Genomic DNA, 27,283 nt, shown 5'->3' with positions numbered 1-27,283 from the left:
AAGACGGTCACAAAGACCATCGTAAATTGGGATAACATACAAAGACGGTCCTCAAAACCGTCTTAAAATGTAAATTTTGATTGTCACCTACTAAGACGGTTATTGTAACCGTCTTTATAATCCAAAATTATCTGTTCACTTTAAGACGGTTATAGAAGAAACATTGTAATATTTGACGCATACTAAGACGGTTATAGATAACCGTCATAGTATTAAAACCTTACAACAACGGTTTCCATAACCGTCGTAAAATAGCTCATACATTTTACGACGTTGGCATTAACGACGGTTAAAAACCGTCGTGACATGGGCATAAGAACCGACTTAAAATCCAAATTTTCTAGTAGTGTTTAACTTAATTATTGAAATTTTTTTCAACTCAACAAGGTCTTTTTTTTTTATGTAAAGATAACTTTTTGTGAGTAAGAACCTCTATTACAGAAATTTTTCAGACGATGAGAAAATGAATTTACATAAACACAATTTATCTTAAAACGATTGGAACATAATTTAGATCCAAGATCAGTTAAAAATAGAGAGAAGGCAAAAAAAATAAAATAAACAAACACATGGAGAAAGTAAAAGATAAAAAGACCCAAGGTCATGTATTTCAAGAAAATTCAAGAACTAATTTTATATAGTTTAGCATGATTAAAGGATTATTTAAAAGAGAGATGGTAATACTTGAAAGATCAAATTGATGGTTTATTCCAAAATATATATATATATATATATATATATATATATATATATATATATATATATATATATATATATATATATATATATATATATATATAATCATGCTGCAATTTTTTTGTTTGACCTTTCACTGTTTAAATTTGATTATGCTTCTATAGTGGATTTGACTTGGATTGTACATGAGTCAAATTTTGTACGCCTTTAGGAAGAGTAATAATACTGAGCTGCTGCTGAGTGTGAAGTTTATTACTACTATGCATGCCACTTAATCATTTAGACAATCTACAACAGGGACTAAAAGAAAAAATGAAGAAAACTAGTAAGGCATTTGACGAAGTGTTTGAACAAATCATAAAAGATCGACCATGAGGATCCTTTAGATAGCGACTAGAAAAGTGTCCACTCTGAAGATTTTGTGGACATACTGCTATCACATATGCAGCAAGCCATGGATCAGCAAGAGCAGAAATATGTATATAATTGGTAGAACTAATATCAAGGCTATTACACTGGATATGATTGCAGGATCATTTGACATATCGATCTGCTATTGCAGTTGAATGGGCTATGTCAGAACTCTTAAGGCACCCAAGTGATATGAAGAAACTTCAAGAGTTAAATAATGTAGTGGTGGTCGAGGAGTCTGACTTGTCAAAGTTGCCTTATTTGAACATGGTAGCTAGTGAAAGAAACCCTAAGGTTATATATCCTGCTGGACCCTTTCTGGTACCTCGCGAGTCCATAGAAGATATTACTATTAATGGTTAATTGTCATATAAAGAAGAAGACGAGAGTTTTAGTCAATGCATGGGCTATAGGACGAGACCCCCTAAAGTTTGGTCAGATAATGCTGATATGTTTTATCCAGAGAGATTTGTGAATAATAATATAGACATTAGAGGACATGATTTTCAACTTATATCATTTGGTTCTGGTCGTAGAGGATGATGTCCTAGGATTCATTGGATCTAACCACATTTGGTCTCTTTTTTTGGCTCAATTAGTGCATTGCTTCAATTGGGAACTTCCATTTGGTATGTCTCCTGATGACTTAGATATGAGTGAGATATTTGGCCTTTCACTACCAAGAAGTAAGTCCTTGCTAGCTATATCAACTTTTCGTCTATTTAACAAAGCCTAAGTAAAGGTTTTGAGCCTATAATTAAAGTGGCAAGTTATTTTAGTGAAATTTTTCATCTCCAAATTAATTTTGGCTGCTTGGGACTGATGAGCTTGTTGCAGGAATTAGGATGGGTCTTGATGTTATTGTAAAATCAATAATGTATTGATATATTGATTTTATTTTCAATTATGGTCTTCAATAATATGCCACTGACAGCAATGAAAGCCTCATCCACGTGTTGTGTAGCAGTGTCCCATATGATTGCTAGTAGAACCATATCTTATTTAATATTACAGTTTTTAATAGCACTTTGATAAAAAACAGGCATCTTTAAATGCTATACCCTGACTTTTATGTTTTTCTTTTATTAAAAAGAGTAATAAATTAAATAAATTAAATAAATAATCTCACTAAATTAACAAACTTTACAAACTGAATGAACAATAATAATATTTACGAATTTAGAGGGACTAACATATATGGGATGAAAATTTTTAGAACAACCAATTCTAAGTTTCAAATATTTTAGAGGAACTAAAAATATACTTTACTCATTATTTATCTATGAAAAAATTAGAATAAAAATTTAACGATTCATTAACAATCTTAAACATCAAAAACACCACTTAATATGAAACCTTACTTTGTGTTTAAATATCACTTATTTTTAAAATGGAGGAAGTATTGAAATCTATTTTTAATGCATTAGATTTTAATTACAAGAGTTTACTTACACTCTGTAAAAAAGAGAGTTTACTTACATTTAAGGATAAAATAAATGTTAGATATATAATTAGAATTCATGTAGAGAGTTATTTTTCTATGTGGGTTATAATTATAATCAATATTAAAAGTCAAAATTATTTATCTTTATTAAATAGTTTTTAAAATCATATATATAATTTTAGCAAAGTACTTTGTTTGGTAAAAAAAAGTCGATATAAATGGACACTTCCTTATTTGAATATTATCTCTAAAATACCAAAAAAATTGTTTTGTCTATAGCTCTTTAAATTTGTCTCTATTTTGTCTCTAATAGAGACCGAGAAGGCCCCCTCTAAATTCCGTCTGTATATTTAGCTTTTCTAGCTCTTCGATTGGGAGGAAGATTACTTTTATGTTGAATGAATGCATTTTTATACATGGAATCTTGAATGAAAAATATTATTAAAAACTTTTGATAACATTATAAAAATATCTTTAAATATAAATAAATATTATTAATATGTTTTCACAATATTTGAATCAAATGTAATATGTAGCTTATGTGTAGTAGTGATGCATTGAAGTCGATGAAGCGGCCAAGCTAGAGAAATTTATAGAAACTAATATAAAATTGTAGAATACATAGAAGCATATATGACACATTATAAACCACCATTTGTAATAAAATCAACATCAATACATATTTACAATCATATATTCATTACAACGACTCACACATAAGCATCAAAGGTCATCCTAATCTCTTAGGTCTGATCTTATTCCTGCAACAGATCTAGAGAAGCTCAATGCACAGCATCACCAATTAATCCATATCAGAATTTATTTTTAACTAAAATGACCTGCCACTATAAATATAGTTTGATTTTTTTTCTTCACAACAAAGATATTATATATATTAAAGGAAAGTGAATTGGTGTTGACACAAGGTGTGGTAAAACCAACCACTGCAGTACATTATGTAAGGCACAAATTAATGCTAATAAAGGACCCGAGAAGTTTGAAACCTTTTGTTAAGCTTTATTAAATAAGCAATACGTTGGTATAGCCAGCAAGGGTTTACATCTTGGTATTGTGATGCCAAATGTCTCAGTCATGTCTAAGTCATCAGGAGACATGCATGCCAAATGGAAGCTCCCAATTGAAGCAATGCACTAATTGAGCTAGCTAAAATAAAACCAACACTAGTTAGACCAAATTGTATACCAGGGAATCCTCTACGACCAGAACCAAATGGTATAAGTTGAAAGTCATGTCCTCTAATGTCTACATTGTTATTCACAAATCTCTCTGGATAAAACATCTCAGCATTTTCTGACTAAACTTTAGGGTCTCGACATATATAGTAATAATAAACTTTGCAGTAGCTCGGTATATATTATATCACTTCCTAAAAACCCATACCAAATTTGAATAATGAATAATCCAAGTCAAATACACTATAAAAGCATAATCAAATTTAAGCAGTTAAAGGTCGTAAACAAACAAAAAAAAAAAGCAGCATGATTAATTTTTTTTCAAGAAAATATCCTTGATCACCCACTGCTCTTCTGGACTCCGACAGAGAAAAAGATAGTAAAAAAAAGGTAAATACAGATGCAAGAGAAATATTAACAAAACTTTGTCCAATATATTCTTTTGAACATATATATACTTTTTATTATTAATTATTATTTATTGAAAATTAAAAAAAAATAGTCTTTTTATTTAATAGTAACTCTTGGTTATGATTTTATAATTTTTAATAAATATAAATCTTAGTAAAGTGTATGCTAGTAACACTTGGTAGATGTAATTAGGTAATAAGAAGATTCCGATACAAAGATATAAATGAATGTTTTACAAGTGTCATATATCACCATTATCATTATTTTTTTTACAAATAGAAATTTTTTAAAAATTAAGAGCATCTTTAATAAGAGATCTTATAAGAAAATTTTAGTCTCAAGATTTAATCTTGTTAAAATTCATTTTGGAGTAGCATGCTGGATCTCCATGTGAAAATTCAATTTTTATAAAAAAAACGGTTAAGATATCCATTTAAAAAAATTTGATTTTTTACTCTCTTCAAAAAATTGATTTATATCTAATTCTTCTATGATCTAAAAAAAAAGATTTAAAATCTTAAAATAAGATTTATTATTGAAATAAAAAGTGAAGGAAATCTTAAAAGTGATATGATACTATGAGATAAAAAAAATACTAAGATCTCAAACTTCTATTTGAATATTAAATGTGAGTACCTACAAGTGTTAAAATGCTTTGGGATAGATCAGGAACATGGACACGGGTGGATAGCAACCTAGCTTTTAGCCTTTTGCGTTTAGTTGTTATGGGTGAATCAAAACTAAATACCTTCATGGTTTTGTATTTTGTGATGACAACTCCTCGCCACATCTTGAGCTAAGATGAGAGTTCAATTTTTATTGATAGAATTATGTTTGTCTATAAGAAGTAACAACAGAGGAATATTATATAAGGGTTTGGACAAGTATTCATGGACACTCATGCGCTAGCTATATGAACATCTTGAGAGAAGAAACAAAAGTTTAGATATAACAAGTGATATAATATGGTATGATAAGAAAAGCAGAGATAAAAGAGAAATAAGAGGTGTTAAATAACTATTTGTAATAAATAACTACCAAATAATGGTGTAGATATTTGACAATTGACGCCACATCATGTATAGTTGAAGTTCATACCTGAAGATCAAAGACGCGTGCCCAAGGTACATAATCTGCCATATTGAACACTCCACTCAAATTAATGAAGAGCCTCATGAGTTAGCCCCTTTAGGTCGAATCTATCGTCCTTACTGCGGCCAAGTACCATTTTACTAACAATATTCGACATAAGCTCTCCAACCTGCTCGCTGATATTCACAACATCACGTGAAGCTGCTGCTTTCTCAAGTGACTTGACAAATAGTCCTAACTCCTCTCTCCTCAGAGGAGCAAATTAACATGCCAACTTTTTATGCACTTAGAAGTTGTGTGGTGCAGAACTTTCTCATGTTGCGCCAATAGGGTCCATACTCAGAAAAAAACTATGCCCTTAGTGCCACAAGATATGTATTCGGATGCTTGAGTTTCGGGCCTGCTAGTAAAGACAGCGTCGTGGGTCTTAAGGAATAGCTCAGCAGTTTCTGGGGAGGAAACTACAATGGTTGGGACTTGACCTAACTTGATGGACATTATGGGTCCATATGTCTTGGCTAGGGCTTGAAGGGAATGATGTGTTCTATCATCTTGAAGTTGTTTTGGATGGAATACAATGCAAAGGTTAGAATCAAAATGAATGTCACAAGGAGTACTGCAGGGATGGTCAATGTTTCAAGTAACATTTTTTATGTTGTTAATTTGCTTGATGGAAAATAGAGAACGATGTGGATATTTATACACGAATAGGGTGTTTATACATTGAATAATGATGTAAGAGATGATAACATGAAGCGATAGAGATGATAATTGTGCTAAATTACGAACATTCTAAAGTGCCGATAATATGCTAACAATGTTACGTAATGTAATGTAATATAATTAGTCTGTTTATTGTAGATTTCCTCATCTATACGGTTAGGATGATTATTCTTTGAATACTCCTATTGGGACCACTACCAAGTTTGCTCTTTATGTTGGATATATAAATGTGTTGAGATGAAGCAGCCAATAGGGATTCGTCTAAACGAAAAGCCGATACCACGCATTAAAGATCATAATAAGCAGCAGTAATAATAAAATTGGTCTTGCGAATCAGCGATATCTTCATGATATTGATTAATATATTAAAATAGAAAATATTTTTATAAATATCATGTGAAAACATAAAAAATTAACATTAATTTACATTAGCCTAATAAAATCAATATCAATATATATTACAATGATTCAAACATAAACATGAAAATCATCCAAATTCCTGCAACAAAGAAGCTGAGTGCGCGCACACATCATCAATCCTGACCATCAGACAATTTTGATATGAAAATTTTCACTAAAATAACTTCTTCCCACTTTATTTCTAAGGTTCGAACCCTTACTTATGTTTTATTAAATAGGCGATGAGTTGGTACAGCTAGCAAGTGCTTACTTCTTGGTAATGAAAGGCCAAAATTCTCAGTCATATCTATGTCATCAGGAGACATGCCAAATGGAAGCTCCCAATTGAAGCAATGCACTAATTGAGCCAGAACAAGGCTAAAAGTAGTTATACCCAATTGAATCCCAGGACATCCTCTGCGACCAGAACCAAATGGTATAAGTTGGAAGTTTTGTCCTCTCATGTCTATATTGCTATTAAGAAATCTCTCCGGATAAAACATCTCAACATTGTCTGACCATACTTTAGGGTCTCGCCCTATAGCCCATGCATTGATTAAAATTCTTGACTTTTTCTTTATGTAATACCCATTAATAGTGATATCTTCTAGGGACTCGCGAGGCACTAGCAAGGGTCCAACTGGATATAACCTTAAGGTCTCTTTAACTACCATATTCAAATAAGGCAATTTTGCTAAGTCAGACTCCTCCACTGGCCTATCTGTCCCCACTACAATATTTAACTCATCTTGAAGTTTCTTCATAACCCTTGGGTGCCTTAAGAGTTCTGACATAGCCCACTCAACCCCAATAGCAGATGTGTCATAGGCTCCAGCAATCATATCCAACAAAATAGCCTTGATATTAATTCTATCAATGACATGGTGTTCTGAAGGTTGGTGCATAAGTGACAGTAGTATGTCCACAAAGTCCTTGGAGTGCACATTTTCCTTGTTGTTATCAGAAGGATGCTCGTGGTCTTTGATGATTTCCTCGAACACTTGGTCAAATGCCTTACTTGTTTGCTTGAATTGTCTTTTTAGTCCCTGACGTAGATTTTTGAAAATCATTAAGTAGCGTGTGTGTATATATATAATCATAATAATTGTAATAAAATAGCTCCTATTATTTAGGAATGACAAAAGGAATTGAATCTATAAGGTTAAATCATAAAAAATGTTAGAACAAGTTAAATGACTCAATCCACTAATTCGTATACACCAACCTAATTGGTTGATGATGGGACAAGCATATGACTGTCCAAATTCATTGAGTTGATTCACCAAACATTTCTTTAAGTGTCCAAACTCATTGGGTTCACTCATCAAACATTTCTTTAAGTGAGATGAGTTATATTTTTTAATCTCTTGTTTTTGTAGGTCAATCTATCTCGTCCCGCTTAAAGTGAACTTAAAGTGGTGAGGATGGGTTGATTTTTTCACTTTTCACCTGTACTATTATTACTCCTCCCAACAGGATACGAATGATGTTCCACAAAAAAAATACAAAGGAAACAAAAGTTGAGTAATTCATTATCCAAGTTAAATCCACTGAAAAATGCATGATCAAATTTCAACCGTGAAAGGTCATAAACAAAAATGAAAATAAAAACGCAGCATGATTATATTTTTTACAATCAAACATATACAAGCATTTACATTAGGGATGAGAATAGGTCAGGTCAGGCTTTCTAAAAGCCTGAGCCTAGCTACGATGAATTTTTTGAGGTCTGAGTCTGGTCTATAGCCTGTTAAAATCTTTTATTTTGGTTCGGCCGAGTCTTTTTAATAGCCTAGCCTGACCTGATAACTTTTTTAAAAACCTTCTTCACATTAAACTTTTTAAATATTTATTTGCTGGAGTAAGAACGTAATAGGAAATGAAACGTTAGCAGGAATAGGAAAGCCAATAAAAATAATAAGAAATATAAAGGGACACATGACTCACACTAAATTGTAATTAAAGTCTTACTTGATTATAGGAATGAATTTAAAAAAGTCTAAGTCTAACATTTTATAGGTCAGTCCAGGCCAAACTTTATGTAAGCCAGGTCGTAGGCCCGGAGTATGACCTATTTTCACCCCTAATTTGGACCGGATAATTTAGTCGAAGTTCATACCTGAAGATCAAAGACACCTGCCCAAGGTACATAATCTGCCACATTGAATAATCCCAGCAAATGCAGATAATCATGGGTAAGCCCCTTTAGGTCGAATCTATCGTCCCTACTGCGGCCAAGTATCATTTTACAGACAATATTGGATATAAGCTCCCCAACTTTGTCGCTGACATTCACAACATCATGTGAGGCTGCTGCTTTTTCGAGTGACTTGACAAGTATTCCTAACTCCTGCCTCCTCAAAGGAGCAAGCATCTCAACTTTTGATGCACTTAGAAGTTCTGTGGTGCACACCTTTCTCACGTTGCGCCAATAGGGACCATACTCAGTAAACACTATGCCCCTAGTTCCATAAGACATGTATTTAGATGCTTGAGTTTTAGGCCTGCTTGCAAAGACAGTGTCGTGGGTCTTAAGGAATAGCTCAGCAGTTTCTGGGGAGGAAACCACAATGGTTGGGATTTGACCTAACTTGATGGACATTATGGGTCCATATTTTTTGGCTAGGGCTTGAAGGGTTCGATTTGGGAGTTTTCCAAGCATGTGAAGGTTACCAATAATTGGAAGGGGATAAGGACCTGGTGGTAATTGAGTTCTATCATCTTGAAGATGGAACAAGGCAGAGGATAGAATCAAAATGAATATCACAAGGAGTGCTGCAGGGATGGCCAATGTTTCAATTAACATTTTTTTGTTGTTTGCTTGATGGAAAATAGAGAATGATTTGGCTATTGATACACGAATAAGTATTTATTTAGATTGAATAATGAGGTAAAAGAGAGAGAAATATTTTTTTTATAAAAAAAATAGTAGCACGTGTAAATAGGATACAAGAAAAAAAACATGATAAAATAATATTTATATATCATATATGTACCATGATTCTTGAATTCTTAAATAAGACCAAGACATTATTAGAGGTGGGAATCTTAAACATGACATAAAATAGTCTTGGTCGGCCATTAGCAATAGTTGTTGTTAGATGGCCATGAAAAAAGAATCAATTTTCCTGTAGGCGATCGAAGTTGGGAAATAAAATACTCCATCATAAGTAATTAATTAATTGTTAGCTGTCTTGGGCTCAATAATTTCCGGTTAAAATGTTAGTTTTTATATTGGTTGTTTTAAAAATCATCTTAGAATATGTTATTTTTTAGTTAAAAATGTAAGGTTTTAAAGATGATTTTTCTAAAAATTATTTTAAAAAATACTAATGAAAATTGTTAAGATTACAACCTAGAAAGTATATATTCATACACAAAACCATTACCTTATATGTGTAAAAATTGCATATTATGTGTATATAGAAATTTTATTCAAGTGTATAATTAAGTTGGCAACATACCAAATTTGTGAGAGAGAATCTACCTTTAGTTATTGCAAATTTGTGAAAATATTTTAAAATATGAGTAGAAATAGGTCGAATTGGCTAAGGCTATATTATGTCTAAGTTAGGTTAGACTTTTTCAAAAAATAAATCATGTCCAAGCTTTTGTTAAAGTTTATTTAGTTAAACAAGTCAAGTCCTATGTTATTTAAAAAATATATTATTCAAAAAATCTTTTAAAAGATCAGGGATGTTCGCGGGTTGGTTTTGGCCAAATTTAGGACCTGACAAGTTTTTTTTTTGAAACCCAACCAAACTCAATTCATTCATGAACAATTTGATTCGATTCGGACCAACATATTACCTATTAAATTTGATCTTTTTTTCTTAGAACTATTATTTTATATTATAATTCATTCAAATATCCAATACAATTAATACAATATTATCAAATGCCTAAATTAAAGTAGTATATAAAATTGATTCATTTAATACCATTAACATAATATTTTAAAATAGACTAATATAAATTAAAACAAAATATTCTTCAATTAGACTTACTATAATAATATAAAACACAACTATTTTCTATAAATTAATTTCTTGCGATAAAATTTGCTACAATCAGATTTACTACAACCAGATCTGTTGAAACGAATGAACAAAATATGATTCATTAATATTATAAACATGACACAAAAAATAAATATGAAAAAAATGCAAAACAATTAAATAATAATGTACCTGAAAGTAATACCTTAAGAAGTTTCAACACTAATATAGTCCCAACACTTATAGTTCCAACACGAGTAGTCCCAACACTTGGAGTCCCCATATTAGTGGTATTTAAAGTCAAACCAAACAACTCTAAAAAAAGTTTGATCAGTTCGATTCGATTTTGATCGGATCTATAAATCTAAATCCGTAACCCAACTTGTACATAAATGATTTTAATCGGTTTGATTCAACTTTAACTCAAATACATAAATGACTCAAGTCAAATTGTTGGAATTAGTTTGAGTCAATTTAGGTTCGCAGAGTGATTCGTACCTATGAACACTCCTACATTAGAACACCATATTTAAAAAAGCATAAATAAATATTTATTGTTAGTATTATTTTTATTTTAAATTTATTATAACACATTAAAATATTACATTTATTTATCTTTTAAAATGTTAAACATATTAGTTTACATGAAGAATAAAGTTAAATATATAATTAAGTTTATTGAAAAATAAAATCATCTTATTAAATTTTATTCTTATAAAGTTTGATATGTATAGTTTTATCAACATCCTGATAAATTTTTTTTATCACAAACTAAATTCTTAAACAAGTTTATAAATGAAGTGAAATTTTTATGTAAGGCTAAATTCATAGCTTAAAAAAAAAAGTCTTTTGACATGTAAATAAACTAGGCATAAATCATGTACTTTTAATAAAGACCAGCCCAGACTTTTTGTAAAGTTTACCTTTACTCGGTATACTTCTATCTCTACCTTAAGATCTCACAAGGAACTAATTAAGCGCGGTGATTAAAAAAATGAATTATATTTCCGATTGCTTAGTTATAGAAAGTAAACATTTGGATCAAATGACAAATTTAAATTATTGGTCTCGTGGATCTGGACTTAATTTTAAAAACTATATGTATTTTTATTATTCTCTTCATTTCCTTTTTATTTGTCTATTACAATTGATTAATGACACGTATATTAAAAAATATAATTAATATTCTTTACTTTGAAGGATAATTAATATTCTTATTTCTTTTAAAATATTTTTTTATTATATTCTTTATTTATTGTACACTTATCTTTCTTCATTTATAATTGTGATTAATTAATCTCTCATTTATTACTCAAGAATTAGGTGAGCATAAAATTTGAAATTCTAGTAATATGTTGAAGTATTATTATTATTATTTAAAATATATAATTTTAATATTTTTTTTAAAATAGACTTAAATCCACCTTTGGTCACTATAAAGTTATTATTGTGAAATTTTGATCCCTCCAAATTTTTTATTGAACATTTATTTTTATCACATTTTTAAAATTTAATAATTTTGAACCACCTTTAGTTTGATGCAAACTTTTTAACATTTAACAAAAAAAAATATCTACCTTTTAAAATAATTTTGTGAAAAAATATAACATGATAAATGATATGACAATGTAATGCATATATGATAAATAATATCACACTAATATTTCATTTAATGTCACATCAATAGTTTAATTGTATTGTGTCATGTCATCATGTGTTAGAACCAAAATTGTTAAATTTTAAAAATGTGAAAATCAAATTATAATAAAAAAGGTTATTAAAGATCAAAATTGCACATCGGTAAAACTAGTGGATTTATTTAAAAAAAAAAAAAACTTAAAATCCTTCCTGTTCACTTTCTATCCTTTCTCTAGTTCTCTTTCTTTTGTCTTTTTTTTTCCCTTCTCCTTATTCAAATAAAAAAAATAAAAATCTCAAAACAAATTTTAAAAAGAAAAAAATTGATGTTTTCTTATCTGTACAAAATTTTGAAAATGAAAAAAAAATGATTAGTTTATCTGAACAAATGAATGAAGGAATTATCGTTGATACAATTTTGAATCTTAAAAACTTTTAAATTCTTTAGATCAATTCTCAAATGATTCATCCAAACGCACGCTCAAGAAATTCAATGAATACTTGCGTACTGTAAAATGCACATACTAAATTATTCCACTAAACACAACCATCATATAATAATCGCATTGCACCAATTTAATGGATGAATAAGTCTATTTACATATTATTTAGCTAGTAAGAGCATTTTTATTTACCTGAATTTGGTGGTTTTTCAACAAAGGATGTTTAAAAGCTGGTTGCTTGTATATGCCGACGCACTCAAAGTCACTGTCCATTGTAGAAACACAATGACAATGGAAGCACATTTGTTAGCAACAACGGATTCAAAAATATACTTTAAAACATAAACAAAGAGAGTTAAAATTATAGTACAAGAATGCTCTTCAAATTTAGTGATCTGCTAAAACTCTATTCCATATCTGATAGATTTTTGCTCCTTGCATTCGTAGTATGATATGCTCATACCAAGAAATAAAAGGAGAAGCAACGCCATCAAATTAACAAAGCAAATGATTTTTCGATATATGTATATTTCTTTCTCTCTTTTTTTTTTTAGTGTGTACCTATTTATATATGTGTATGCGCATAAGTAAAAAGGTCAAATTGTTGAATTTGAGGATATTAAGTGTTCAAAGAAAGTTAATAAAATATACAGAAAATTTGAGTTAAAAAAATTAACAAGTTCATGAATGAGTTGGATGAAAGTTAAGGATATCAATATATATGAATTGAAATAAATGACATTAAATAATTTATGGAAAAGCAACCGTAAAGAAACTCCCTCCATTTATGTAAATTTATACACAAAAATCATACAGTATTAATTATACAAAAAAAATATACTCTATCCGATCTCCAATACAAGAAAAAAATATTTTTCTTGGTCTCAAATATAATTTTTTTTAAAATTAATTTTATTTTATTGAATGCTATTATATTTAAAATATTTTTTATTTAATTAGTGTTTTAATTTCAATAAATAATTTTAATTAATGTTTTACTTTCAATAGTTATTTTTTATTCCTTATAATAAGTTCTAATGAACAATAAGTTTAAAATAAAAAATTAATTGAAATTGATATAATTAAATATAACTAATTAATTTTTTTAATTAAGGTAAAATATGATTATGTTATATATTTTTTTCCATTATAATTGAAATATGATTTCATTATAAAAATATATAACAAAATCATTTTTATATAATTGAAATATGATTTCATTATAAAAATATATAATAAAATCATATTTACGTTGTGTTGTGCAGGAGGAGAGTGTAAAAAAAAATACATAATGATTGTTTTTTGGTGGGTTATAATTAAGGTTGAGCTAAGAGGTAGTAGTACTTAGGCATCGGAGCATGGGATGCATAAGCAATAATAATTGGGGGATATGGTGTTGGTGTTGGAGCATGGACTAAGCCTGGCAAGGTTAGTAATTAATCTATCTTTATTCTATTGAGAAAGCAGAAAAGAAACCTACTGGGCACATCTTTATTTGTGATTTACAACCAATCAGATTCACAACTAAAACAAAGTTCTAAGATTATGTGATATTAAGCTAAGTATTATTTTAAATAGTCCTGAAATGAGGTCATATTAAGCAAACCGGTATAATTTTTATAATTAACTATTCTGACACCATTAGTAAATTTGCACCCCATATAAATGGAATCTAATTTTTCCATTATCTCTCTTTGTAAAACTATATCATTTTAATAATTTTTAAAATTAAATGATATTATTAAATATTAATATAATTATCATATAATGTTATTTTTATGGGACAAAAATATGAATCAATGTTGATGTGACGAGAAAACAAAAAACTAGAATTGTGTCAATCATTTGGTGGCCAGAAGACATAGATGATCCACCCAAGCTATATTAAGTGTTTAGGGTCATGTAATATACTTAACATCAAACATAACGTGAACACCTATTTTGACATTCAAAACTACACTTGTCGTCATATTGATTCTCCATTTGTCAGTGACAAAATTTAATTCTTTAATAATAATTCATGATATTATTTAATTTAGTTTCTTTTTTAAATTATGATGATTTTAAAAACTAACTTATCCAAAATATAATTTCAAAAGAATTAATACGACATATATTTTCAAATACTAATTTAATTAAATATATTTATTAATTAATTTTAAGTCAATTTTGTGTACATATATTTAGAAGAGAAGAATAGACATTCTCTTAGCAATTCAATCAATAAAATTTTATGCCAAACTAAAAGGCACAAATTAACCAATACCCGTAACTACAAGGTGTCAACATATCTTAGAAGTTAGACCTCGATAGCACTAACAATACACCACGGGCTCAACAATTCCAAACCCCCCAAAATAATGTGGGCTCCCAACTATTGACACCTCCAAATAGCTATTTAATCCCCAATACAATAAAAAGACACACATACCTCATCCTTCCCCACCCCTACCCCTCAATTAAAACACCCCTTGATTAAAACATCCCTTCATTCCCTATGCCTCGCCCTTCTTCCTCTCCATTCCTCACCCCATTTATGTTTCTAATGATTGTTGCAACCCTTCTCTTAGTTTCCACTCCACCGAGTTCTCCCTTTGTCGCACTTCAAGCTCCTTTGACGTCGACTACTCAAGTGTGCATTTCAAGCTCTCTTTTATTCCGTCTTAAAGTTCTGACCGAAACTTGTTTTTGCTGCATACCTAATTCAGGTACACAGCGGAAACTTGCATATGAGCATGGTGTCAAGCATCAGGGGTATTTTTGTCAAAAAACATTTCTGAAAACGTGAGGAGTTCAAATAGTTAATTGAAGAGTGAATAGGAATGGTAAAAATGTGAACCTAAAGCCCAAAGGACCAACTCGGCCCAACGATTAGGAGGAAGAACATGTCTCCTTCAAAACTGCACCTGTTAAACATACTTGTGGATTATGATAAAAAAAAAATTGTCAAAATTATAAATTTGATTTCCTATTTGTTTCATAATTCAATTTTGATTTTCATATAATTTAATTCATTCATAAATTTAGTCTTTAGTTTGTTGTAATTCTATTATTTCAATCTCTAATCTCAAAATTAAATGTTGACAATTAATGATTTACCTTATTACGTGTCATGTTTTTTTATTATACTAATATCACATGTCATGTTTTTATTTTATTATATTGAAATAACGAGATTTCAATAAAAGTGTAATACGTGACATTTAAGTATCAACCAACTGTCAACGTTTAATTTTAGGATTGGAGGTTGAAATAATGAGATTGTAAAAGATTAAAAATTTAATTCGTGAATTAAATGATAAAAGAATTAAATTTATAATTTTAAAAGAAATATGAACTAAATTTACAATTTTTCGTAAAAAATTTATAATGATATCAAGTATCAACCCAGCTTAACCATCACTTATTGACCAAACAAAACATGAAAGCAATTAAGCTAAGTTAATACTTAATTTACTTCGCAAATATTCAGATCCCACATTACCGCACAAAAGAGTTTTACGTTTGGTGAATACAAAACAAAACCCGAAACAGAGACAGAGAAAGAAAATACAATTCCTTCAACCAATTCAGACACTGCACCAGAAATGGAGGCTCCACAAGGTGGATCCGGATCCGGACCCGAGCGAGACAAATCCACCGCTCCCTCCTCTTCTCCGATCTCCGTCGTCTCCGCCTTCTGGAAAGGTAACACCGAAACTTCACTTTCACGTTTCGCTCTTTCCAATTTTCTGTCGATTTTCATATCTTTCATCTTAGTTCGTGTTTCTCTGTGTGCTAATTGACATGACGATCTCTAATCTATGATGTGTTGCCGCATTGTTTGAATTGCTGCAATTGCGATGGTTTCGTGACTCTGTTTTTTCGTCTTTTCAGATTTTGAGTTGGAGAAGGAGAAATCTATACTGGATGAGCAAGGGCTTCGAATTGCTGAGAACCAGGAAAGCAGTCAGAAAAATCGCCGCAAGCTTGCCGAGAACACTAGAGGTGTGTGCTTAGTGCTTTTGTTACTCTTTCCAAATTATGCTAGAAACATGGTTATTAGAATTATAAACATTTATTGTGAAATCAGCGTTCAGTATAGGCTTGACAATTCACTTGGATATGGATGGCTTACCTGTTAGGACATGTTTTCACTTTTCACTGAAATTGGAACAGCGGCAGGAGCATAGCTGCGCTTTGTTTGTTTGTTTGTTTGTTTTTTTTTTTTCATGCTCTGCGAGTTTTTTGATATAGTTTGGGCTAATAAATGGATGCGTCTGAGAAATTGCATATTATGCTGCTTACAGACTTCAAAAAGGCTTCGCCTGAGGATAAGTTAAGTTTGTTCAATTCCTTGCTTAAGGGCTATCAGGAAGAGGTTGACAATCTTACGAAGAGAGCAAAGTTTGGAGAAAATGCTTTTCTCAACATCTATCAAAAGCTCTATGAAGCTCCAGATCCTTATCCAGCTCTTGCGTCAATTGCTGTGAGTTCTACCATTTCACTTAGGTGCCCTGTTCTTTTTATTTTCAATTTTTTGCACTATGAGGATGAGATAAGACTTGTAATTTTATTGGATGTATTACATCACCTACATGCATGATTTAGATATGGATAATGAATGCATGATTCTCCATTCTAAATAAGTAGATATACTGATGTAGTAATGCTCTTTTTAGCAATGAGCACTGGGCATGTCCTACCATCTTGGAATGCATGCAACTTTACGGGTGTTTCCTTGCCATCAAACCTGTGTTGGGATGAGATTCTGTTTCTAGTAGCTCTTTTGTGTTCTGCCCACAATTGCTTTAATTAAGGTGTTTTCATCTCTTGACTTTTAAAAAGATTGGCAGCCCTCCCACCTTTTCAATTTGCATATTTAAAGATTACCAAATTAGGCCTCTGTCATGATTATTAATTTATTATGCTTCTAAACTGTTCCATTTTTATTACTTACTAAATTGTATGATACTTGTGTGCATTGGTGCTTATATTTTATGCATGTAGGGAAACCATGTGCATATTTTTATTTGCTTGTTCCTGTTCTGATATGTTTTCATTGTGCAGGAGCAAGATCTCAAGATATCTGAGCTTGAATCTGAAAACCGGAAAATGAAAGTTGAGCTTGAGGAGTTCAGGACAGAGGCAACTCACTTGAAGAATCAGCAGGCTACAATACGACGACTTGAAGAGAGAAACAGGCAATTAGAGCAACAGGTTATTAATGCTTCTGATATTGTGTGTTTGATTACATAATGTTACAGTTTCTTTCATTTCTTGAGGAAAATACCTGTTGATGCCTTTATATGATGCTTCCTGTTTTCGGTCTTGTATGCACTGGTGTATTGTCAGGATCCTATTATGATCGCTTGATTTCATTTCTTTTATGAAACAACTACCCCAAAAGCTTAAGCTTTTAGGTGAAAGCACAACAATCAGTTTTGATATATTGCATCTCTAAAATCACTATCCTAATCTTTTATCCTTGTTTCTTATCCAATTTGTTTTTTTAACAATTTAAGGATGAATAAACTGGTGTAAGTAATTACAACTTACTAGTACAGTTTTGTCTAAAGGTTGATTTATGTATGTGTTTTATCTAATAATGTATCCTATAACTATCCTTAAATCTATTTTTTGCATTAGATAGCACCTTGGCCTTATAAAAGGAGCAAAATAGGTCTTACCAAATTGCTGATATTGATTGTACCCTATTTTCAGTAAAAGGTTTCTCATGAATTGCTAACTTCTGAATTTGAGATGCATTTGCATGTTTCGTGCCTGTTTTATTGTTCAAATTGGTGAATGTGCACATGCATTCAAACAAGTACAGAATTTTTCTGTTTGTGATAAAGAACTTTGTTAATTGTGGCGACTGCCCCCTTATGTCTACCAATGAATTTTGGCAGAAAGGTTTTAATTGTTTGCATTTATGACATGCAATAAATAGATTTCCTAGCTTGACTGAATTCAACTCCCTACTGTCAAATTGATAAGTTCCTTTCAATCTGTGTTGATATTTTGTTTTTTTATGGCATATTTGCAATGTGTAGAATTCTCTAGATCCCCGACATCTTTAAAATTCAATTACAAATTAGACCTAACTGTCTTTCATGATTTTTACTTTGTCATTTGAATTTATGTGAATTAGATGGAAGAGAAAGTGAAAGAAATTGTGGAGATTAAGCAACGCAGTCTGGCAGAAGAGAATCAGAAAACATTGGAAGTTTTGAAAGAAAGGTATCTTGTAATCTTGTCTGCTGTGGCAAATTGTTTGCTTATTCAGTTTAGTACATGTGACAACTGCCTTAGATATATGTTTGTTGCATTCTTAGTTTCTTACCATTGCCAAGGTGGACTATAGAAAGGAGTGAAACATGGGATGGACACCCCATGTGAGCCAAATAAACACTGGCTCCAAGCACTACCTGCACACATGGCAGGGTAGTGGGAGGAAAGAAACCAAATTTGTTAATAGTGTGAAGTATAAGAAGGGCGGGGAAAGCAAGGACTGAGTGTGGGATTGGATGGGGTGCTAAGGTCTCTTGAATGACCTTGACTTTCTTTTTTTATTCTTTTCTTTTTATAAATGTTTCCATTAGCTTTCTGTTTGCTGCGAGTGAGAGGGAGAGTCTATTCTTGTGCGCCTGTTTCTGCAATTGGAAATTGTTCCCACTTTTTCTACATTAAAATATAAAATACCAAGGTTCCCATCACTTTGTCTCTCTTGCTCTGTATTGATTGACTACTACTACTCTATTGGAACTGTCCTTCTCTGCCTTGGCATTGCTTACCTAGTCTGTTGATCTCTTTATTCTATGCAGGGAACAGGCACTGCAAGATCAGTTGCAGCATGCCAAAGACAGTGTCTCTACTATGCAGAAATTGCATGAACTCGCACAAAACCAGTTGTTTGAACTCCGTGCCCAATCTGGTAAACAAATAGTTTTCATTTCAATTTTATTCTTACACTTAACTTGAATCTGTAACATCAGTTCTTACATTATTTTATAATATGCATATTGAGAGTTAAGACTGATTCTCCTAATATTATTTAATATTGAAGAAAATGATCCCCTGTTTTCTTGAAAACTTCAGAGGAAGAGAGGGCATCTAAGCAATCAGAAGTCAATCTTCTGATGGATGAAGTGGAGCGTGCACAATCAATGCTTCTTAGTTTAGAAAGAGAGAAGGTACAATTTACAAACTCTTATTTGATTTTGAAGTGTGGTTATTTGTAATTGTGTGTTCGCCTGTTCAGCCAAATTCTTCAATTTTTGCTGCTTTCTATCTATTTGTTTCAGAATTTATGAAATATTATAGTCCACTGTTTTTAGATCTATTTAAGCGTAGTGAAGATGATTAATGTTGAGGTGGGATGATTGTACATAAAAGATCAGAAATATGTATTTGAAATAAATTTAGAATAGTACCTATTCTGAAAAGAGGACAAAACCTCAACCAAGTTGGTTCGGTTGTGTGAGGAGTTGACTAAAAGAGTTATGGGAAAACTTTTGAAGATACTCTTAAGACTTTGCTCTAAATGCATTTTTGAAAAAATAGTTTTGATAGAGCCTGGTAGTAGAGTTTGATCCTCAGTGCCAACCCTTCCTAGCGAGACAGGTCCTGAGTTTTGTTTTGTATCTTTTCTTTGCTCCATATTAGGTGCTCTGTGGAGTTATAAGTTATAACAGTTTGTTTCCTTTATCCTTTACTAAATTTATCACTGCTGCAATCAATTCATATTCCATATACATATTAATTACACAGCTGGGAGTCTCTTACAAACCAACAAACCAGAATTGAAGAATAGAATGAAAGATAGAAAGAACAAGAATGAATCTGTTATTGGAGAATGGCATTTGAACAGAAAAGGAGAGAAATCTCCTTCTAAGGGTTTCCCCTTGACAAAGAGTTGCCCGTTTCAGGCTTTTGGCTTTCACATCTGAGCTATTGCTCTGTTTTCCAATACTAACAATTCTAAATTCCTAAGCAGTGACAATTAACAATTCTAACCAATAAACCAATTTTATTACTGACTCTGACTACTATTAGCAACTCTAACTAATCCCATAACTGTTGTAACTACTTTTCTCTGAGTCCTATCAGAGTGCTTCTATTATGTGTCAAGCTCCAAATAGGAAAAAGTATCAGGGAAATTATTTTAATTTTGAAATAATCTAAAAGAAACAAAGTATTGGTAACTAGGAAGATGGTTTCTTAACTCTAAATCCCTCTTTAACTATTCCCCATGGAATTACTTGTGCTTGAGTATTCAACTATTAATTGATTCTTGTAGTGATCGTCACTCTTGGGATAAGGCTAGGTTTTTATTATTATTGTCAAGTTTCAAAATTTGTTTCTCTTTGTTAAATTTTCTATAACTATTTTAGCATAACCTTATAATCAACTTTAAATTTCTATTGACGACCTACCCCTCAACCTCGTATACTGTTCTGGTCTCACTGACAATGTTCTTCCCACCTGTAGGTATAAAGAATGGAATTACTAGATTACATTTTTTTGCAAAGGCTGTTATCAATGACTGTAAACTGAATATAGTTTGTGATTGTCACACTGAATGAACTGTGTATTTGTGTAGGTGTTTCTTGGGTCTTTATGATGTAAGGATACAGTTTTTACTGTTTAGTCCATAATCAAATCTTAAAATAACCAAGTCTCTGTTTGGTATGCAAACTTTGGGTGAGAGGGGAAGGAAGAAGGGGAACAAAAGGATTGGCCCTTGTTTGGTATCAGTTAAAGGGTAGAGAGGAAGAGAATTGGATGAAAGAATTTAAATGGACCCACATATTTTAAATCCCTCCATAGCTTCTGTAACATTAAGTGGAATGAATCTTGTCTCAAGCTGCTGAGTGCTGATGCTTTTCCATGTTCAATCAGACTTGCTGTTTATTCTAGCGATACTTCTGTGTCTATGCAGGGGGTTCTCCGATCTCAGTTACAAACGGCAAATGAAGAGACTGAAACTAAGAATAGGTGTGGTGGTCCTCTTTGTTTTCTATGTAAATTAAATATTATTATTATTATACCCAAACTAAGCAGTATCAGTTGGACATATTTACACATATTTCCCTCTCTAAATCCTATTTATGATTGCCATCTGCATTTTAAGTTTCTAACTTCCAAATTCTACATACAGAAACATTTTTTTTTTTATTGGAAGTTAAACTAAAGCAATTTATTATAACTATACTATCCATCTTTAGCATCCTTTTAAGTTGAATAACATTTCTGTTCTGCATTTCCCTTAAAGATCCTTTGGGCTTCATTCTTCCAAACATGATAATTAAAACCAGTCCCAGTTCAATTAGTTTAAAGATTTTCTGGATGAAATCTTTTCATTCTTAATCAAGCAATCCAATTTTATTTTTATCATCATTTTAATTTGGTATCTTTAGCTCCACGTGTTATTATTTTGTACAGCTTTAAAAGCTTGTAAAACAAACTCTCTTTACTTGATAAAATTCAGAGCATGGTGTGTGAAACAAACTCCATTCTTCACCTTCGGGTTTATCTCTTTCTGTTAATGGAAGCAATTATTTGGATCCCCCAACCTATTAATCTCTCCTTGGAGAAAGTATTGTCAGATAAGTATAGTCTCCAAAAGAAATAAGACCATGTTTTTGTGTGAATGAGAAATGCTAGCAACACATTCTTTTGAACACAGGCTGAAATTTATTGGAAATTACTATTTTTTGTCGATCCCTCTTATTTAATTATTCTCTCCTGATTTTATAGTTTTAACCAATACTAGAATGATATAGAGTGTGTTGCTATTTGCCAACACTCCTCACTCCTCTTGTGTGAAAACATCATACAAAAAGTTATTCAGTGATGCAGAGCTACTTGACTTATTTGTGTTTCCTGTCTATCTTATCTTATATTCATATATGCATACTCACTGTGATACTTGACTTATTTCTTATCTTTTACACTGGATCACAGTCTTCAGATTATTTTTTGTTTTTGTTTTTCAGTGATAATTTTGACTCAAATAGTGCACTTGAGAATTCTTTAAATGCCAAAGAAAAGCAAATCTCTGAATTGAACATGGAGCTACACAATATTGAAACAGCCTTATCAAATGAAAGAGATCAACACATTAATGAAGTCAAGAAACTTACTGCAATGCTCAATGAAAAGGTAATATTTTGGTTGGCCAAAGTCTACTACAGATTTCCTTCGTGTGATACTTGAATGCATTATAAGTGATTGTGATTTGTGAATACCCGGCCAAGTCCCACAGTAGATGCATTGCAGTTGATATATTAACAATTACAATCCATTTGCTTCATTATATGGCACATAATTTTGTTCTTCCATGTTCATGAAATTTTAAAACTATTTTTTATCACCTTCTCTTAATACAGGAGGCTGCCCTTGAGGAGATGAAGAAAGAACTTAAAGCAAGGCCAACAGAAAAAATGGTTGATGATCTGCGCAAGAAAGTGAAAATTTTGCAGGTGGTTTTATTGTTCCCTGTGTTCTCTATTTACCATTTTGGTGAACTCTCTTGTAACATCACTATTTGTGTAACTCCTTGTGAACTATACTTGCAGGCAGTGGGTTATAATTCAATCGAGGCTGAAGACTGGGAAGTGGCTACAAGTGGGGAAGAGATGAGCAAGATGGAGTCTCTTCTTCTTGATAAGAACCGTAAAATGGAACATGAACTAACACAGTTGAAGGTAAGAATGTAACTTGTTTAGAAATGGGACATCCAGTCCACCTGCCCCCCATAAACAAAGAAGACTTCGAAAAAATCAGAATGGAAGAAATAATCAACTAACATAACACTAGCCATTTATATAATGTAGCTTTCAAAGAAAGCAAGACCAGTTAGGAAAGGATCCTCTGTACTTCCTTCATTTGAGCAGTGTTCATGTTCACATGTTGTGGAGTCAATAACAATTTCATGTAGAAGGCTGCTCTTTAAGATGATATGCCAGTATTATTGCTGTGCATTTTGAAAAACCTCTTTTATTCAGATGAAGCTCTACCATTTTCAGGTCACACTTTCTGAGAAAACATCCTTACTGGAAACAGCTGAACAGAAGATAGCAGAGCTTACAGCAAAGGTTAATGAACAACAAAAATTGGTACAGAAGTTGGAAGATGATATTTTAAAGGTTTGGAATGATTACCTGCATTACTTCTGTTACATATTGACCACTTTAAATAGAATCTGAATTGCTCTCTTTTGCTAATCTCTGTTTATGCATTTATGAATTATGATGAAATTTTATGCTTTTTATTTATTAATGCATTTAGTAACCCTTTTGATGCAGGGATATAGTTCCAATTCAAAAGATCGTAAAGGGAACTTCCTTGATGATTGGGATCTTTCAGAAGCTGGTGGGGGTGAGGTTTCTGAGGTAAATTCCTCTCTTGTGCTACCATTCTTTCTGCATTTTATTTCTTTCTGCAGAGCAGTCTTCAAAAGAAACAAAGTTTCATTCATTCAACAATTGGAAAGAGATGATGTCTGTCTGAAGTCTTAACTGTTGTTTTCTTTAAGGTTAACAAAAAATCAGTTCTCATCAATAATTTGTTGGGTGGAGTTGGGTTGAGTGTACTTAACAATGGAGAAAAACAATTCTAATTTCAGATGCATCTGTAAGAGATATAAGTAAAATCCATCACAGGCCTTCTCTTAACATCTTGTGCTTGTGGGATAGTTAGTTCATGGCATGTTGTCAAAGCTTCTTTGACCAAGTAATTGATAGATTGATTCTCATCATTCCCATTCCTGCATCCAAATTTAGATGAACTTTATACATTCTTCAAACTAACAATTGAAGGGATGTGCATCATTATTCAACTTTTTCTTAACAGCTTAAGCTTTTGAGACAGATGGTTTAATGATGCAATCTATTTTCTTTGATTTTTTTAATGATAACTTTGGGTATGAATGTTGACTTTCTTACAATTGAACCCATGCATTTAGAAGATTAAGATTTTGAGAACATTGAAAAAATTCTTTTGCTGGATAATTTTTTGATTGATTAATAACACACCCAAATATTCTTCTGTACGTAGTATTTCTGTATAGTAGATTTAAAGAATTCCTTAATTGGCTTCTTTTGCATCAGAATACAGACCAAAGGCAAGTATCCTTAGACCAAGATCAGAGCTCAATGCTTAAAGTGATTTGTAATCAAAGAGATCGATTTAGGACCCGCTTGCGAGAGACAGAAGAGGTATGTTTATAATCAACCAAATTTTAGATTATGGATATGACAGTGTAACGAGTGTTGACTTGGGTGAATTTTTCACTTTTAATAGGAAATAAGGCAGTTGAAGGAGAAGATTGGGGTATTAACAGTGGAACTGGAAAAGAGCAAAGCTGATAATGTCAAACTATATGGGAAGATTCGTTATGTACAAGACTATAATCATGAGAAAGTGATTTCTAGGGGTTCTAAAAAGGTTTTTAATGTGTTCTTAAAACATCATTCTATTTCAGTCTTCAAGATAACCTTTTTCCCTTTTACCCTGAACTCAAGATTTGTTTGTGATTATATGTACAGTATGCTGAAGATCTTGAAAGTGGTTTCGCGTCAGATGTTGAATCTAAATACAAGAAGATATATGAGGATGATATAAATCCTTTTGCTGCATTCTCAAAAAAGGTGACTTAGCTTGGCTGCTGTAATGAAACACGACATTTAAAAAATAGTTTCATGCATTATAAGTTTGTATGTATTAGTGTCACAGCTTTACATGTGCATATGTTGAAACTGAAGTGTCTTTCTGTCCAAGATAACTAAAAGCCTAAAACCGCAGAAGAAGATTCTTGAAGGAATTTTCTATCTATTTTAAGGTTGATGCTGTCAATCGCAACTTGTTCATAACTGTTTGTGTTTGTGAAATAACTTTAGTTTTCAGATGTATTATTACTGATATTAAAAAACAGTATATGTCTGGTCAGTAGGTACAGGGAAGAATGCCTTTTTATGTCCTTGATTGAAAGTCTAAACTTTGTTGTTTAAACATGCATTTAGATAGTTGTTGTTGCCTGTTGGAGCTATTGAAAACTGGATTCTCCTTACGTATAGATCTCCCTCACCCATTCTGCACCTTACCTAGAAAAGTGAGGGCAGATTAGGATTGGATGAAAGATAAGGAAGTAACTGGTTAGAAACATGAAAAAGTTATCTTTCACTGTGTTCTCTCTTCAATGTTATTTAATTTTAATTATGAACTGTTCCATCTATTTTTCATGTAATTAGGAAAGGGATCAAAGATACAAGGAGTTGGGATTCAGGGACAGAATTACACTTAGCAGTGGACGTTTTCTCCTTGGCAACAAGTATGCTTGAAGGCTTCTGCAATATTTTAGACATTCTCCAGTGCTCCTGTTTTCTTCTGCTTAAATAATTTGTTAACTCGTTTGATAATCCCATTCTTCTGCTTAAATAATTTTCTAAACTTCAATAGCATTTTATTTGAAGTTTTAACTTTCGACTTGGGAAGATCAAGTGTATTATTCCTTCTTCATTCTTACACATGTTACTGTTAATTTAATTGATAAAGAATCCTCCTTTTGCAGGTATGCCCGAACTTTCGCATTCTTTTATACCATTGGATTGCATATCTTGGTCTTCACCTGTCTCTACCGAATGTCTGCTCTCAGTTATCTTAGGTAAAATATCTGATGACTAATTTCACTGTTATAACTACTGTACATGGATTTCAGCCACTCTCACCCTTCTCTTTTCCTGCAGCAATGGCCCAGAGGAATTCCTTGTTGGAGAGAAAAACGTTGATCTTCCGCGTGGACCCTAGTGGATATGCAACTCAGTTTTCAGCTGTTGATTTCTCAAATTGAACATTACATGTGGTCGAAATGCAACCTCTTTTCAATGGTCATTTTCAACTCAATTTTCAGTGATCGATTTCTCAAATTGAACGGTGCACATGGTCGGTGTGCATCCTCTTTTCAGTGGTCTTTTTTAACAGATGGAACGATAGCATATTGTCAATATTAAAATATCAAATGTGTTGTACATATATGACTGTGTTTTACTCTAACAATGTTGCAATGAAATATAGAGGCATTTTTTTTTCTTAAACACGACAATGGCAAAACACTGTAAAATCGTTGTTGACGGACCCACGAAAGAAGGATGGACTGAAAATAAATTGACTTACATAATTATATTAATTAACAAATTATAAATGACTTTTATGGGTTTTTTGACTAATTGAGGTTAGGTATTAAATTCTGTAAAATTATACTTTCAATAACTTTTTATAAAAATAAATTTTATCAATTTAATTGTTAAGGAAGAGGGTTGTGTTAGCTGTTTGATAGTCAACGTGAAACTCACCTTTATACCAAACATGGATTATTCATCACAAATTTTTGCTAAAATTGTGCTGAATGGGTCGACTTTGTTAAAGTTTTCATGAAATAGGACGTACCCCTCCCCCAATAAAATAATGGACAAAACGTTCTATTGTTCATCTGTTTGTTTTTCTAAGTCGTCTCATGGTCCTCATGATGAGCATATCTTATTGGTACTAGTAAGAGTTAAAAATTAAACCAAATCATTTTTAAATCGCTAAATTGATCCAAAATAATTGAAAATCTTTAATATTGAAAATCTCAAAAATTAAAAATCTAAAAAATTGCATATTTTTTATGGTTTGATTTGATTTTTTGACCTTGTTATAAAAAAATCAAACAAAATCACAAAGGAACTTAACCAAACCAAAAAAATTGATTTGATTTGAATTTGATATTATATTTAAATTGAACTATATTTTTATTTTATTTTTGGTTCATACGATTTTATTTTATTTTTGACTAAAAATCGAATAAAATCT

At 31.5% G+C, this 27,283-nt stretch overlaps 2 protein-coding genes and 1 pseudogene across 3 annotated transcripts; 2 read left to right on the top strand and 1 right to left on the bottom strand.

Annotated features, from left to right (window-relative positions):
- The first annotated feature begins 798 nt into the window (after positions 1-798).
- LOC100782861 (cytochrome P450 71AU50-like) lies at positions 799-1,843 on the top strand (annotated as a pseudogene).
- Positions 1,844-6,367: 4,524 nt separating this feature from the next.
- Positions 6,368-9,208, bottom strand: LOC100781782 (cytochrome P450 CYP736A12). Its single transcript, XM_003529957.4, has 2 exons — positions 8,489-9,208; positions 6,368-7,415 (listed from the first exon to the last, which is right to left on the bottom strand). Exons 1-2 carry the CDS (start codon positions 9,173-9,175, stop codon positions 6,591-6,593), a joined length of 1,512 nt encoding a protein of 503 aa, XP_003530005.1. The 5' UTR covers positions 9,176-9,208; the 3' UTR covers positions 6,368-6,590.
- A 6,700-nt stretch (positions 9,209-15,908) lies between these two features.
- On the top strand, positions 15,909-26,526 carry LOC100780863 (protein CASP). 2 transcript variants are annotated; one of them, XM_003528858.5, is made up of 19 exons: positions 15,909-16,135; positions 16,325-16,435; positions 16,738-16,916; positions 17,498-17,647; positions 18,582-18,670; positions 19,255-19,364; positions 19,529-19,623; positions 21,372-21,427; positions 22,429-22,594; positions 22,822-22,914; positions 23,011-23,139; positions 23,461-23,580; positions 23,740-23,826; positions 24,544-24,651; positions 24,737-24,880; positions 24,982-25,083; positions 25,684-25,763; positions 26,004-26,096; positions 26,179-26,526. In XM_003528858.5, exons 1-19 carry the CDS (start codon positions 16,036-16,038, stop codon positions 26,237-26,239), a joined length of 2,073 nt encoding a protein of 690 aa, XP_003528906.1. In that variant the 5' UTR covers positions 15,909-16,035; the 3' UTR covers positions 26,240-26,526. The 2 variants fall into 2 exon arrangements, with proteins under 2 accessions (XP_003528906.1, XP_040872881.1); XM_041016947.1 differs by lacking the exon at positions 26,179-26,526 and having other exon boundaries at positions 24,982-25,082; positions 25,682-25,763; positions 26,004-26,102.
- The last annotated feature ends 757 nt before the right edge of the window (positions 26,527-27,283 follow it).

Source organism: Glycine max, chromosome 7 (assembly GCF_000004515.6).
Source record: "Glycine max cultivar Williams 82 chromosome 7, Glycine_max_v4.0, whole genome shotgun sequence".
NCBI classification, from domain to species: Eukaryota; Viridiplantae; Streptophyta; class Magnoliopsida; order Fabales; family Fabaceae; genus Glycine; species Glycine max.
Note: the sequence above shows the minus strand (reverse complement) of the source record. Positions and strands in the feature narration are given on the sequence as shown.

What these genes read in the sequence shown, in the direction of transcription:
- LOC100780863 (XM_003528858.5), top strand. Translation starts at nt 16,036, where the DNA reads ATGGAGGCTCCACAAGGTGGATCCGGATCCGGACCCGAGCGAGACAAA. An exon ending in ACAGGCAATTAGAGCAACAG is followed by an intron (nt 17,648 to 18,581) that starts GTTATTAATGCT and finishes TATGTGAATTAG; the next exon opens with ATGGAAGAGAAAGTGAAAGA. An exon ending in TTGCTGCATTCTCAAAAAAG is followed by an intron (nt 25,084 to 25,683) that starts GTGACTTAGCTT and finishes TCATGTAATTAG; the next exon opens with GAAAGGGATCAAAGATACAA.
- LOC100781782 (XM_003529957.4), bottom strand. Translation starts at nt 9,175, where the DNA reads ATGTTAATTGAAACATTGGCCATCCCTGCAGCACTCCTTGTGATATTC. An exon ending in CAGGTGTCTTTGATCTTCAG is followed by an intron (nt 7,416 to 8,488) that starts GTATGAACTTCG and finishes AATCTACGTCAG; the next exon opens with GGACTAAAAAGACAATTCAA.